We start from the raw sequence: 16,128 nt of genomic DNA, 5'->3' as shown, positions 1-16,128 counted from the left end.
CAAGTCGAATTTTTGCACGAAAATTCCGTTATGTCCCAATTCTAGGATTATAGTTTCTAATACATATTAGGACATAACCGAATTTCCGTACAGCAAATTCGGATAGAACGAAATTTGTAGATAAGAGGATATAATTTGGATATAATAAGATTTCCAATGAACCACATTTGAACAGGTATATTCAAATTCATATACGGACATGCTTAAAATTTTTAGCAGAGTACGCAACACACATACGAAAGTTCGCGCACACGCACGCACACACGCACGCACGCACACACGCACAACAAAACGTCGCACACGCAACATTCAATACATGCAACACGCATACACAATATACCACACATGCGCGCAAACACACACACACATACAGTACTATTCAATATTCAAGAATACATATATACGTACGCCAACTTATTACACATAAAAGAAAACATCTTTATGGTTGTCTTAAAAATATAGCAGACACTTAGTGTCTGGCGCTTATCAGAGTGTGTGTGGCTCAGCGGGCTTGATACCAGCCCGTTGGCTTTGCTGCGTGATCGCGTGTTAACGACGTGTCGCGTCGCTGATGGGGTCCACCAAAGGGGAGAGCATGCGCGCAACGATGCTGCTTGCGTGTAAACCGCCGCGCTTCTCAGATGGTTTTCTATTATAGAAGATTCCGTGTGCGACCTCATCGCAAATAACACGTGCACGAATGGTGCACAAGTTTTATTATTTTATCTTTATAATGTACGACGCGAGTGTAAAGCACAAGAGACATTAAAGCATGTTTAAGGTAATTTCTTCTTTATTTACGCACTGCCGAATCATTTCAGGTGTTAGGCACAAGGCAAGCAACGCAGATCGACAGGCCACAAGGCACGACATACAAATTCTCGGACGATGAGAAAATAGCGCTGCACATAGCGCAACAAGAACATCAAGGTCCTTTACACTTAACACTTAGATTGTGACTTCGGAGCTTCATATCTATTGACCCATTAATTTTCTGTGTTATGTCATAAAATTTTTCACATTTATTAAGAGGTTTACATTCACGAGAATTAGGAAAGAAGAACAATTATGAAGACACACTATTATCACTCGACAATTAACAATCCAATACCATACATTAGAAATTGTGTCAAAGCAAGGTTTAAAGCAAAGCATATATTAAAATAAGGGGCTCCATCTTGATTTCTGTACACTGAGACGGAGAATTATCCATACAAACAGCGAGCTCCAGGTAATTGAAGTCAAAAGTTTCCACATAGCATTCTTGCACAAATTTTCTAGGAATAATTGTTGTCAAGTTGGCTCCAGTTACAAAAGATCATGCTGGAAAAGAATCATGCGATGAACAAGATTATAAACACCATATAAGACTAGGCAAGCATGATCAACCTTCCGCTATACAATACCAGTACTGAAAATCTAATATATATGTAATGTAAACTGTAAGTTTGATGAAAACGATATATATCATCATCAAAAGTGGATAAATTTTATTAAAACTTTAACTATCCTTAAACTCATATATAAAATTTTTATGATAAATAGTTGGGCACATATATAATAATAAATGTACTATAAATTAAAATATGCATACGATATCTGTATCTAATTTATATATTATATTTATTAAATATATCTGATAAAAATTTTATATGTGTTTCAGATTAGTTGTGAAGCCACCTGTCAAAAGATCTAATATATATCTAATTATTATATGCAACATCTAGTAGATATATCTGGTAATATCATATAACAGATTTGACGATTGAAAAATTTTAATTAAAGAATTAAAAGCTTACCTGTGATAAAAATAATCTGCAGCTTTGATCTCGAGCTCCATCGATGTGTCCGCTATCAGAAAACAGAAACAAACCGCGACGCACGAGCTCGCGGTTAATAAACTTCCGCGTAATTCAAATCAGTCGTTTATATTCTTCCGCGTGCTTTTATCAGCTCACGTATAAAATACCATATACTGTTCTTATGTCTGGGATATATATAAATTTTTATATATAAAATTTATATGTGTTAAATTTTTTCTTTAACAATAAAATAATACAATATGTTATACATATATATATTGTGACGTGATGTTTTTCGTCCCTCACAAAGGCCGCATGGCCTGACCGAACAGTGTGGTCTGGCATCCTCTCACATTTTGGGGGGCGGATGCACCTGCGTTTTTTTTCCGCGACGTTGTTTACGTACCTTATGCGTTCCGCGTTGCCGTTTTCGTTTTCCCTTTTCTGTGTATTCCCGTACCGAAGACCTCACAGAGGTGGGCGACTCCCGTGATCTTGACAGAATGACGCCACTTCACCGGAGAGAAGAGGAGGAAGAACGATCAGAAATGGGAGTCAAGGGACGACCGCTGCCGACGGACCCGCCGCGCACGACACCTAACCTCGCAGGTCGCACGCAGGTGATATCATTCATTATTACGCCCTTTTTGTTGTCGCAAGGCATTTCCTATCGCACCCTCTTCCAGGCGCAAACCGAGAGTTGGAATAGCATGACGGGAGTGGCCACTCTACGTCCCAAGGACGGCGAGAGCCCCGAAGAGGCACCTCGAGGCCACGAGGTGGCCCGAAAAGGATCCTAAGACCTCTTGAATTTCGCGCGCCAGGACATGCGACACGGGCATGACGCGGTTCGCGCGATTAGCGGAGCCGCAGAGCCACGCGCCAATCAGGCGCGATAAGGCCCCCCTCGCGGGGATAACGAGCCTTGCCCCCGGGAGGATTAGCGCCCGGCACTTGAACTGTGGCCCGCTTGGCGAAAGCAGTGAGAGGACGCGAAGTAGACGAGAGCTTTCCAAGGTCGACCCGGACGAGCACCCCCTCCCTGCGAGGGAGTCACGGTGAGATGAGCGTCACAGTTGTAAAGTCGCTGCGTCCGGGAGGCGTAATCTTATCGGAATTCTGTCGAGTGTATGATAGTGAGTGCACGTGGCAGTAGATTTTCGGGGATTTCAAGTACGCGTGTCGCCTCCTGGAACGGTCCTTATCGGCCGATAATCCTACTGCGTCCGCCAAGGCCACAGCCTCGTCATTCGTTGTCGGTTTTTATCGCGGATTACATGTTGCGTCGAAGTTCCGTACCGTAGAATTGTCGCATATCGTATCGTCTCGAGCGTCTGTCTGTAGCGTAAGATTTGCATGTCTGCAAGAGGGCGTCAGTCCTCTGTGTCATAGCCAATAACGACAATTTATAATAGCAATTGGTAATTGTGCGTTTTCTGTCATATCGAGACTGCGTAGTGTCAAGTTTGCACATATTCGAGCCTTCTCTGCATCTCAGCTGAGCGGCGCGAGGCCCCGTGACTGCGCACGAGGTCACGCCGTGTCCACGCTACAATAGTTGCCGAATTCCCTAGTATTTTCGAGGCGACGAAGTCTTGTATAATTCGCGAGAATATCCCTGTGTGGCGTAAGCTCGTGTCGCGAGAATCTAACGAGATTGATGCGTCTAGCGTAAAGCCTCGGGGCTTGCGTGAGTCCGTTATCGCGCTCAAGTAGAGCTTATCATCTCGATTGTGTTGCCAGATGAAAATGCAAGTCGAAGACTTATTTAATATATTTGTTACTTTTGCTATTGTTGATTCGTGTGTACTTTATTCTCGCCCCTATTCGCTTCTCCAAACGATCCGCTATCCTCGACTGCGAACCCTTCTGTCATTTCCGAGGCTGAACTACCGGTTGAGAGCCCGTCGACATTCACAGCTCATTAGAATATGGCATAAAGGAAATATCGCGTAATTGCGAGAAAGATAAACGCTCGCTCATGCCTGGCGCCCAACTATTGTTTTGTGATTGTTTGCCGCCCCTAAGAGTCCGCGTGAAGACGCGTTTCTGTCGCGTTTCGTAACGCCACCCGTCATCCGATTGCCTACGAAAATCTTAGCTGTGAATGTGCGACGAAGTTGCGCCACGCTCGTGAGTGCGGTTGCAATATATATATATATATATATATATATATATATATATTGTATATATATTGTATATACAATATATATATATATATATATATGTATATATATTGTATATATATTGTATATACATATTTTGTAATACACATATATATTAAAGATATCTAAATGATCTCTCTTAAAAGATGTCTTTTAAGACATTTCTGAAAGACATCTATTAGACATGTGTCCAATAAATATCTTACAAGCGAGATCATTTAGATATCTTTAATATATTATATCTATTACAAATTTAAAAATATTTTTTACATTTTAATTTTTTATTACATTTTAAAGATATTTTTTAAGATGTCTTTAAGATGTCTATAATAGACATTTTTTAAAAGGTCTACAAAGATATTTTTAATAAAATCTTTTTAGACATTTTTTAGACATCTTTTAGATATCTTCTGGAAATGTCTTGAAGATATTTTTAAAGAGAGATATCTTTTAGATATCGTTTTCTGGGTATCCGTTTTTGCTCGCATTAACACTTGACATTAATGCCAATCGTTACAAGTTTCATTAAAAATCGATTAATATTACGACGTAAGGTCTCCTTAAGACGTACTCTCCTTAAGACATTGTTCCGAAGAGTTAATGTTTCAAAAATTCGGTAACTTTGTTCTCATTGTATAAATATTACACAATATATATAGTAATACTATAAAAAATCAAAGCACAAAAAATACAAAGAACGAAATATAAAAAAAATAAAAAATATATATTAACACTTTTGCAATCGACTACTAATGCTTTAAGTATTCTCGAAAACATACTTAACATGATTTAATTACTAGAACTGCGTAAAAGTAATGTATGGATATTAAAGCAGCTCGCTACAAATCGCAGATTTCCGATTTTGATTATATTCACATAATTTTGAAAAGTAAAACTGGATGGGCAGTTATCACCCAGCATTGATTAAATCTTGGATTTCCAAATATAACCGTATATAAGTGATGCACGGAAATGTATATGAAATCCGGAGACTACCTGTCAAGGATTTCCAATCCTCATCATGCTCACAAATGTAAAAAAGCGTACAATGGATCACCAGTGAACCAATGAATTTGAATCCGCTGTAAAAAAAGGATCTTTTTTTGAATATAACCGTATATACTACATGGGCTGAAAAGTCCCGGGATTTTTAATGAAAACAAGCGTTTTTTGTGTAAAGTTATATTTATTCCTCAACATAATTGCCTTCGAGGGCGATACACTTGGTATAGCGATTTTTCAACATTTCGATGCCCTTTCTGTAGTACGAAACGTCCAAGCCTTCGAAATACGCCTCGGTTTCCGCGATGACTTCCTCATTCGATGTGAATCTCTTTCCCTGGAGCCACCGCTTGAGGTTTGGGAACAGATAATAGTTGCTGGGAGCCAAGTCTGGAGAATACGGTGGGTGAGCAACTAATTCGAATCGTAATTGGTCCAATTTGATCATCGCTTTCAAGGACGTGTGTGACGGTGCGTTATCGTAATGGTACAGAACTTTTTTCTTCGCCATATGGGGCCGTTTTTTTCTTTATTTCGTCGTTCAGTTTGTCCAATAACGCTGCATAATACTCTCCCGTAATTGTTCTTCCCTTCTGCAGGTAATCGATGAAGATTATGCCATGCGCATCCCAAAAAAACAGAGACCATAACCTTCCCGGCCGAGCGTTGGTCTTTTGGCCACTTTGGTCGGCTTTCGTGACTTTTCAGCCACTCTGCAGACTGCCTATTGGATTCAGACGTATGGTAATGGATCCACGTTTCATCCATTGTCACAAAACGTCGAAAAAAGTCGCTGGATTACGCTGCAACAACGCCAAACCGACCGTTGAATCATCAACGCGCTGCTGTTTTTGATCGATGGTCAGCAAACGCGGCACCCATCGTGCCGATAGCTTTTTCATCTCCAAAACATCGTGCAAAATGTATCCCGCACGTTCTTTTGAGATGCCCACGGCTTCAGTTAACTCGCGCAACTTCACTTTACGATCACTCAAAACGATTCGATGCACTTGCTTTGCGATTTCCGCATTCGTAGCCTCTTTTGGCCTTCCAGAGCGAGGTGCGTCTTCGGCTTGTACGATCCATTTTAAATTCACTAAACCACCGATAAACTGTTGTTCTCGAAGGAGCAGATGTGGGATAACATTTCTGCAACCATTTCAATGATTGTTCAGAAGTTTTTCCCATCAAAAAACAATGTTTGATCAAGATGCGATATTCCTGTTTTTCCATTTTTTTTACGAAGGCGAAAGTAACGCCACTTAAACGACTGTAGCTTGTAAACGAATGAACGAAATGTCATGAAACTTCATACATAAACTAGTGACAGATGAATCTCTCGAAATGAATCATGTTCATTTTCTAGTGGCACCACCTATTGAAAAATCCCGGGACTTTTCAGCCCATGTAGTATGTATAAATAATACGGAATTTGCATATGACACCAGATGTCTAGCAGCATTGTACTTATATACACGCTTATACGTATCGGTTTCTAGAATTTCGTTTATTGTCTATTTTAAATTGAATATAAATTTCCATGCAATCATAGATCAATCTTTTATTGGAAAATCTATAATATAATAACTCAACACTAATTTAAACATGAAAATACTTACATAAACCGGATATTTATTATGTTATTTTCTGATAAAAACCAATAAACTTTATATCGTAAATTCCTTACATGTTCTAACGTAATTGGAAATGCGGATGTCAATAGACAACATTTTTATCAGAGAATCCGACTATGAAATGGAAATGCTTATATAACTAGATTTTACTATTTTTACTTGGATGGATTTTCTGCCAGTTAAAGATTGATTTGTCCATATCTATCCTGATGTGAACATATATACTTTTTATCTGGATAACTGGATTTTTTAGCAGGGATGGCTAGTTTCAAAAATATAAGGAAAAGTCCTAACGATCAGCTCCTAGTATCAACCAAAGCTAATTTTCACTTATCTCTTTAGATGATAGTGTACGTTGTACGTCCATGAGAAGATGTTTTACAAATTATAATCCGCGGTTTTGCGTATTATTACATCGTAGAGAATGTTGGGACAATTTTTACTGACAGCGTGTTTAATGAGTGCTGCAAAAGTTATCTTTTAGAGCTAATTTCTTGTTTCTCAGATAATTAAATAATGGTTTTGTTATTATATACACTATATTTAGTCTATTAGCTGTAAGAAAATAGCATTAATGTGACCATTTTTTTTATATAGCTGATCACAGAAAGATAACATTTTTTTTCGATAAGTTTCGGAATACAGTTTGTTCACCAAGTGATTGATTCTTACTTATAGATCTAATTACGTCTACCATTTACGTTCAACCGCTCTATGAGCACGGCTAAGTTCCGAAACTCATCGAAAAAAAGTGTTGCAACCTTCCTATGACCGGCTGTACAACACCGTAAGATAGACAAAAATATTTCGTGTTGTTTTTCCTGTAATACTAACCAACCTACTATTGCGTAGTACAGGGTGGGCCATCTATTGGTACGTTTTTAAAAATGCGATCAAATGAGCATACATTGATATTTTTTATTATTTTTTTTTTTGTTGTGAAGCTAAAAGTATCCGCGTCAAGAATGAAAAACGATTTCGTTCATGTGGCTCCCTCTACTGGCCTTACAGTATGCCATTCGGTCACCCCAATTATTAATGACATTTTGGACTACCTCGGCGCCAATTTCACTCAAAACAGTCGTAATATTGTTTTTCAAAGCTGGAATTGTCTCACACTTTGGGCCACAGCCTCAATATTCTCGGGTGTGCGCACTGTCCGAGCTCTGGGACCACTTCTGTCATCCACTAACATCCCTTTCTCACGAACTTTCCTCACCAATTTGCGTATAGCTCCTTCGGTGGGTGCTCTATCACGACCCATATTTCTTTTCAAAATTCGTACAGTTTCGGCGACACAGCACTGACTTTGAAAATAAGTTTTTAAAATTTCAAAACGCTCTTCAAGAGAAAACATGTTGTTTCGTGCCGCGGACGGTATGACTAATAAACTGTCAAAATTTCGGGTCTGTAGCTCGTTCGGTGTTGCCATACGACGAAATTCAAAAACGTACCAATAGATGGCCCACCCTGTACTTGTACGTAACGTTTTTAAATCTTAAAATATAATATTCGAAAAATCACGTATGTATTAGGTGTTGGAATTAATTCGTAGCGTTTTACAAGTAATGGGAAGTACTTTCATTAATGTATTTTTTAATGCTCATGTGAAATAAATAACATTCTTTCATTAAAAAACGCTACGAATTAATTCCAACACCTAATATGTACATATGTATTTATATGTGTATGTATGTACGAGTATACATGTATAGTATATATTTATATTCGTCATTGTGAAATAAAACATTTTTTATGTAAAAAATTATTTTGTCAAGTTCTTTATATAATAATTCCTTGGACGCACTTGTCGATAAAACTGCTAATAAACTGCTAATAAAATGAAATTGAATCATAAAATCTTTTTTCTAATCTCAGAATATAATAGCACACCAGTAAATAAGACTTAAAATGTGTATATTATTTTCTTATCAGTATGTTGTTTTACATCCTCCTTCATGTCTTTCTCAGTTTATTTTCCTTTTTTTTCCTCGTATTGATATCAAGAAAATTGTTCGCAAGTTAAGTTTTAACAGCGAATAAGTTCAACGTTACAGTTTATCCATCAGCAATTAAAATTAAGATAAAATATGTTCATTTAATTTTTATCTACAATTTTACACTTCAAATGACTTTTTGTTACATTATTAGTCATTTCCACTCAAAAATCAAATAATTTATAGCTAATTGATACTACAGCATGATTTTTCCCAACTTCAAATTCTAATTTTTTTCTTTTTGCTATTTATCAACTATATTTGGATCCACATGTAGAAAAAATGACTTTTGTCCATTTATTAAATATGATTTGAACCACAAATAACTTTTATTTTTGTTAAGTCCCAAGATATATCGGTTTATGCTTCGGTTTTAATATTAGTACACCACTTCTAACGATTGTATATAATAGGGAAAAAATCCTATTTTCTTTTGTTAGAATCTGGAAATTATGCGTTCGAGCATCTAACCAATCTTTTCCAAATAAAGGATACATTGTAAATGATCTCTTAAAGAACAAATTTGTATATTTCATGTGAGTAGGATATATACACCGATTCTAATTTATGGATACAGCAACCAGCAGGTGGCTCTATTGTCGCGCAGGTGGGTACGGCGAAATCACAGATACTGGGTCCGAGGGAAGGGGAAGCGTGTCGCCGACGGTACGTGTTAGAGAGGGAAGCGGTTTCATTCCTTCTCTCGATAACCTATTGTCTTTTTTGTCCTATCCTTTATCCTATCTATATATTGTAAGATGCAGTTCTCTCTCTTCTCACCTGTTACTCACCTGTTACTGTCCTATACTTATTATTTGCACTCTCTCTTCCTCCTGTGCATTCTCTTCCATGTTGTCTTTTCCTCTTGCACGTAATTTAATTAAATAGATATGGTATTTACGATTTTTAATGATGCGACTTAGAAACTAATTATGATACAATAAAGTAGCCTTTAATATGCATTATCCAGTGTAGTGCGACTGACTGAATTCACCATGAATTCACTTCTGTTTTATTCCTAGTTTGAAAAATTTTTAAATTACATAACTACATGTCTTCATCATTTATTGACAATGTATGGAATTTCTCTTCCGTCCTGTCGTCATCTGATGTTTCTTCATTACAAGATACTTCGTCTTCTATTTCTTCCTTATCTGACATGCTTTTCTCCAACCAATCGCTGTGTGAATTACTGCTCTCTTCGTTTTTTCTTTTGCGGATATGTTCATAATTATCTATAATTCTTCTAAATTCATCACATTCGTTTTCATCGCCGGAAATATCGAGATAATCACTGAATGATGATTCAGATGTACGATCAGAATCCGTATCAGGATAATTATTTTTCCAATTTGATTCTGCATTAGAATCCGAAGATTCATCATCTTGTTCAAACTCTACTGAGTCTGAGTAATCTGGTCGTCGTACCAATATATTGTCCTCATCATTTTCAAATCATAGGTCGTTAGAAGTTTGTGCAGAATACAAATCGTATATATAATTGTTAAGTTTCTGAAACATATATCTTATATTATATATCTGTTCATATATTTTATATACATATAAATTTTATTTAGTTCAAATAATGATTCTATTCTTAATTTACGTTATACACACATTGTAAAAAATAATTTATATATATATAATTTTTCTGTTTATTTCTATTTCTTATCTACTTTTCTATTTAAAGGACTATTTTATTTTTGTCTTGTCTCTTATTTATCACTGCATTCATTTTTAACATACGAAGTACTTTTCTTTATTATAACACATATATGTGCACAATATAATGCTCTTTGTAAAGTGAAGATAAGTAGAAATATATGCAACACATATATGTGCACAATATAATGCTCTTTGTAAAGTGAAGATAAGTAGAAAATCCGGGGCTCGTTGGCATAACAGACAAATTGGCATTGCGTTCTGTTTATAAATTTATAATAAAGGAAACAATGAAAAAGTTACTGCAAAATATTTCTTTTACAATATAGATACTTCTTCTTAAATTTCATTTAAATCAAATAAGTATTACAATAGATAAAGAAAAAATTCTGATTCAAAAGCAGGCAAGAAAATTTTTAAGCATTTCATAATTTCGTATTAATGTTTTCAGCTTAAAAAAGCAAATCTAATAAGTGATGTATTATAAGTTAAAAGAAAAGTTTTTTGTAGTAAACAATACGTTATTTTAAGTAACAATGGTAATTTATTATAATAAGATGATCATGTGTGCAGAGATGAGGTAAGTTGGCTCATATCGTAAGAAAAGATTAGGATAACTCGCTGTACTGCACATGTGAACATTCAGTTACAATTTAATTCTGACAAAATTTATATTTAATATTTCTATATCAAAAGAAGATAAAATTAAAATAATATATACTTATTTTTCTATAACAACATTTTACTATTTAATCATTACAAAATAACTGTTAAAGATACAATTTTTATTAAGAAGTACGTATCTACTATCTCATTTTTATTTCCGTTACTTTTCTATTACGTTTTTGTTAATATAGGATTTATCGTAGAGGCAATTCATATTGTGATATGTATCAATTTACTCCACATATTGGGACAATTAATTACAATGCAGCATATCCACATTTCATTTATTGCAAAGAAACTATACAGTGTATAGAATCATTAATGATATAAAAATGTAGAGAAAGGTTCTCTCTATTATATTGACATACCTATATTAATTATAATAATTTATTGTTTAAAAAGTCTAATGCCGAAATTATGAAAACTGTGCCAACTCAGTCTTCCTTACAATTATTCTAATAAATATAATTTAGTAGTGGGAACATAAAACGTGATAGTTAAATTTAATTTTATTATTATTTTTTATTTTTATTCGCAATTTTGGACTGCGAATCTTCTTACAATAAGAGATTGGTGTCTGAAATGATTCATATTAAAAGACAGAAATAGGGCCTTAATAGGCAAAATGATACCGAATCTTTACCTGATTACTCACAGATCATCCAATCTGTTTCTCCTTCTTAACTGCTTTCCTTTTCGTATCCATCTCTTCTCTCCCTAATTTCTCTCCCTTCTACTTTATTCTCTTCTTCTTATGTTCCCCTTTCTTTTTAGTTTTCCATTTCAATCTTCCTGTCTTTATGTCGTACTTTATCTCTTAGCTTCCTAGAGAGATGATCAATTTCGATTCCTATCGCATTGCCTAACCGATAACACATCATTTTGACACACGTAAGATATTTATTATAAATTTATTTGTTCTAAACTCATTATACATATACAATGAATGTTGGCATTTTACTCTTTTTCTATCGTCATTATTATTTCTTATGTACTTGTCTTATAATATCAAAGATAATTTTTGCCTCTTTCTTTTAATTTTAACTTATTACTTGCGACTTGTTTTGTACCTTTCTTTTTATTGTTTGCGATTCGATTTGTACTTTTCTTATTATTTTTATTTACTTTCGTCGTTAATTTATTATTATAATTTATACTTGCTAACAGAAACATGTTCGTCCTTATACACACACATGATTCGAAGGATCACATTTGTGTTCTATAATCGTTTGTTTGATTTCCTCTCAATTTGGAGCGAGTTTTATAGTTAATATTGCATCCGAATGCGAATTTTATTTAATTTAATTTCTTATGTTTTATCTACGTTACATTTCTATTATTAATTTATTTTTCACATTGAAAATGATCCAACAAGGATCGAAACGTTTGTTTTGTTCACCTTCTGATTGTCAAATATAATTTACGTTTTTAATTTTATGATATGTTTTATTTTATTTTTTAACTTTTTATACTATTTATATATTGGTCATTTTATGTTGATTGTTTTTAAGCTCGTAGCCCTTTTTCCTTTTAACTTATTTTAATTTATTAAGCCTTATTATTTTTATAATTAAAAAAAATATATATAATGTATATAATTGTTATATGTATATATAGATATTATTCTATATAGATTAAGATGACATAATTAAAGTATATACACACCAACCTTCTGTGTTAATTAGAGATCAAAAAATACCATGAAATTCAATCTTACAATTACTTACAGTAAAATTGCGGTAAAATGGTAATTTATAGATAATTTGGATAAAATTTGTTTCTTATAATTTTATGCACAAATAATATTGTATTTAGTACTATATGTAGTAAATAGACTGTATTTTCGTTCTTATGTATAAAATTTTAAAATTAGATGTTATATATCTATTCCTATCATTTAATTAATTAATTATTTAATTTATTTAAAATTTAAAATTTAATAACTATAAAATTAAAATCATATGATAAAATTATTTTTAATATCTTGTGATTTTTCAAATTACATGATCTTTTTCAATATGGTATAATTTAATCAGAATAAAGATGTTAATCAGATGTTAATTAATATAAATGGAATTAATATATATATAATAAATATAATTAATATATTTTTGTTTGATATATGTGATTATATTATTTTTGTTTTTACTCTCTAATAAAAACATGACAATCGCTAAAATTTAAAATAGCAAGCAAATAAAAATATTATAATAAGTTTATAAGGAATAAAAAATATAATATAAGATTATGTACTTGTCACACTTCTTGTTTTCAAAATTAAAAAATTTATTTAAAGTTTTTCTTACTACGTAGGCTATAAGTTTAGAAGATATGAAAAATATAGTAAACTTCTTAACTTTTAAGAACTACTGTACCTGTCACACTTTTTGTTTAAAAAATTTTTTTTTTAAATTTATTTGAAGTTTCTCTAGTTACTACGTACCTATTAGGTGTATGACTTTGCTTCCGCCATTTTCCTATAGATGGCTTTAGTGGTAAGTGGCATAAGTGGTAATCGAAATAAATACATCACAGACGTCATATAATAAACTTGGGCATCTGTCAACATAACGCCATAGAAACATTAGTCGATTTGTATCTGCATCATAAAGTTATTCTCGATTGAAAATGTCAGTTTACGAGCCAAATTCTCGTCATTTGCAGGAGTCATTTTTAATTTTCTGCTTCAATATGAAGAAATCTGCGGCTAAGGCTCGAATGCTCTCAAATACTTATGGTGAGGCCGCTATTAGTGAAAGTGTCCTGAGTGGTTTCAACGCTTCAAGAACGGTGATTTTGACGACGAAGACCGGCATAGCAGTGGAAGAGAGAAAGTTTTCGAAGATGCAGAATTGGAGGCATTACTTGATCAAGACTCGTGTCAAAATCAAGAAGAATTGGCACGATCATTGGGAGTGACTCAACAAGCCATTTCAAAACGTCTCAAAGTCATGGGAATGATTCAGAAGCAAGGAAATGGGGTGCTGTACAAGTTGAAACCGAGAGATGTTGAACGGTGTTTATTTTGCTTGTGAACAGCTGCTTGAAAGGCAAAGACGGAAAGGATTTCTGCATCGCATTGTGACTGGGGACGAAAAATGAGTTCATTACGATAATCTCAAGCGTAGAAAATCATGGGGAGTTCCCGGCCATGCTTTCACGTCGATGGCCAAACCGAATATTCACAGCTCCAAGGTCATGTTCTGTATTTGGTGGGACCAGCTCGGCGTAGTGTATTATGAGCTGTTAAAACCGACTGAAACAATCACAGGCGATCGGTATCGAACGCAATTGATGCATTTGAGTCGAGCATTGAAAGAACAAACGGCCGCAATACAACGAGAGACACGATAAAGTGATTTTGCAGCATGACAATGCTCGACCCCATGTTGCGAAAGTGGTCAAGACATACTTGGAAACGTTGAAATGGGAAGTCCTACCCCATCCGCCGTATTCTCCAGACGTTGCTCCCTCTGACTATCACTTGTTTCGATCAATGGCACATGGCCTGGCTGACCAACACTTCCGGTCTTATGAAGAAGTAAAAAATTAGATCGATTCGTGGATCGCCTCAAAAGATGACCAGTTCTTTCGACGCGGAATTCGTACGCTGCCCGAAAGATGGGAGAAAGTAGTGGCCAGCGATGGACAATATTTTGAATCATAAATGTATAACCAGTTTTTTACAATAAAGCCTCAAATTTCGGAAAAAAACGGCGGAAACAAAGTTGTACATCTAATATATAGTTTCTTAATTATTCTATCAATATGTAATTATGTAGTATCGAAATGAAAATTTAAATTAAATAAAGTATTTTTCAACTTTTTAACTTAATGACTAAATTCTTTTAAATCAAATTACTTTAGCTTTATAATTTTTTTAAATTATCATTTTACCAGTCTCCATAAATTACTGACTAATTTACCGTAAATTACCGAGTAAATTATCGTAAAAAATCATTTTCATCTCTAGTTTAACTCATATTAGTTAAAAATGTTTGAATATTTATTTCATCACTTTCTTATCTTTAATAAATATTTTTCTTATTATAATAATGCAGGTCAATAACAACACTGTCTTAATGACGATAAAACTTTAATATTATATGATAAATGAAAAGCAGAATTCGAATGTATTTTGTCAAAATGTCATTTTTTTAATTAAACAGGACATAGTGTTCAAAAATGTATAGAAAACTGTAATAGTTACTCTGAAATGTTTAAAAAGCATTTTTTCGTTTATATGCTGAAAAACATAGACATTTCGAAGAGCGAATTATGTTTTTTAACTTATAGAAACGAACAAAATGCATTTGTGTAAAGTTTTTAACAATTGTTTAGTAATTTTATTCAATATTTCACATCTTATTAGTTGGCATATTATTATTTTTCGTGGTGCATATTTTTCTTGTATGCGGAGTTTCTTTCTTTCTCATTTTTTTAAAATTATAAAAGACAAAATTTGAAATCCTGCTCCTCAAATATAAATATAATGATTATTTGTTCAAATCGAAATTGTTAAATAAATAAATTCAAATTTTGTATAAATAATTTGTTTATCTTTTATGATCACTTTCACACACATACACACACACACGCGCGCGCGCGCGCGCGCGCACGCACGCACGCACGCACTCACACACATATATACTTTTTTAATAAAATACATGCATATATGAGATTGTATTTAATAAATTTTGATTTTTGTCGATTTAAATAATTTTGTTAAAATGCTTTATATTCTTTTAACAATGTTATAGCAAATACATGAATTTAATTAAAAATACAAATACATATATGAATACAAAGGTTCGAGGTAAGTCAAATAGGTATATATATATATATAGCGGAATTAATGATTAAAATTTCTTAAAGAAACTGAAAAACAAATTGTTAAATTTTTAACATATAATTAATTATTTAATATAAAAATAATTCTTTAAAATACCATTATTCTTGGATTTGAATCATCTCGAGTGATTAGTACCCGAAACATTTTTGTACCTATACATATAAAAAATTATAATAATGCTTTTATTTTATTATTAAATATAAATATCTCTTTGTAACTCCTATTTCACAAGAAAATTGTGTTATCCATTTATTTTTTATAAAAGATGATTTTTAGCAATGTGTTATATTTGAGATCATAAAAATCATTATGCGTCGTTGCATGTATGATGGAAAGCTAAAATTCTTA

At 33.6% G+C, this 16,128-nt stretch overlaps 1 protein-coding gene across 3 annotated transcripts in view; it reads left to right on the top strand.

Annotated features, from left to right (window-relative positions):
• LOC105146661 (uncharacterized) overlaps positions 1–16,128 on the top strand; it is a 157,417-nt gene that overhangs the window by 119,416 nt on the left and 21,873 nt on the right. The window contains exons 4-5 of one of the 3 annotated variants that reach the window (XR_015548386.1): positions 822–1,231; positions 1,664–3,829. The exons of 1 other annotated variant lie outside the window; for it this stretch is intronic. Coding sequence is in view for 1 of the 2 variants with exons in the window: in XM_087416472.1 (XP_087272598.1) it covers positions 822–959 (138 nt within the window). In the remaining variant the exon portion in view is untranslated. Of the gene's footprint in view, positions 1–821; positions 1,638–1,663; positions 3,830–16,128 lie in introns of those variants that run through there. One more of the 3 variants, XM_087416472.1, reaches the window with a different exon arrangement.

The sequence above is a fragment of the Acromyrmex echinatior genome, unplaced genomic scaffold, assembly GCF_024713525.1.
Source record: "Acromyrmex echinatior isolate Ae372 unplaced genomic scaffold, ASM2471352v2 Scaffold23, whole genome shotgun sequence".
NCBI lineage: Eukaryota > Metazoa > Arthropoda > Insecta > Hymenoptera > Formicidae > Acromyrmex > Acromyrmex echinatior.
Note: the sequence above shows the minus strand (reverse complement) of the source record. Positions and strands in the feature narration are given on the sequence as shown.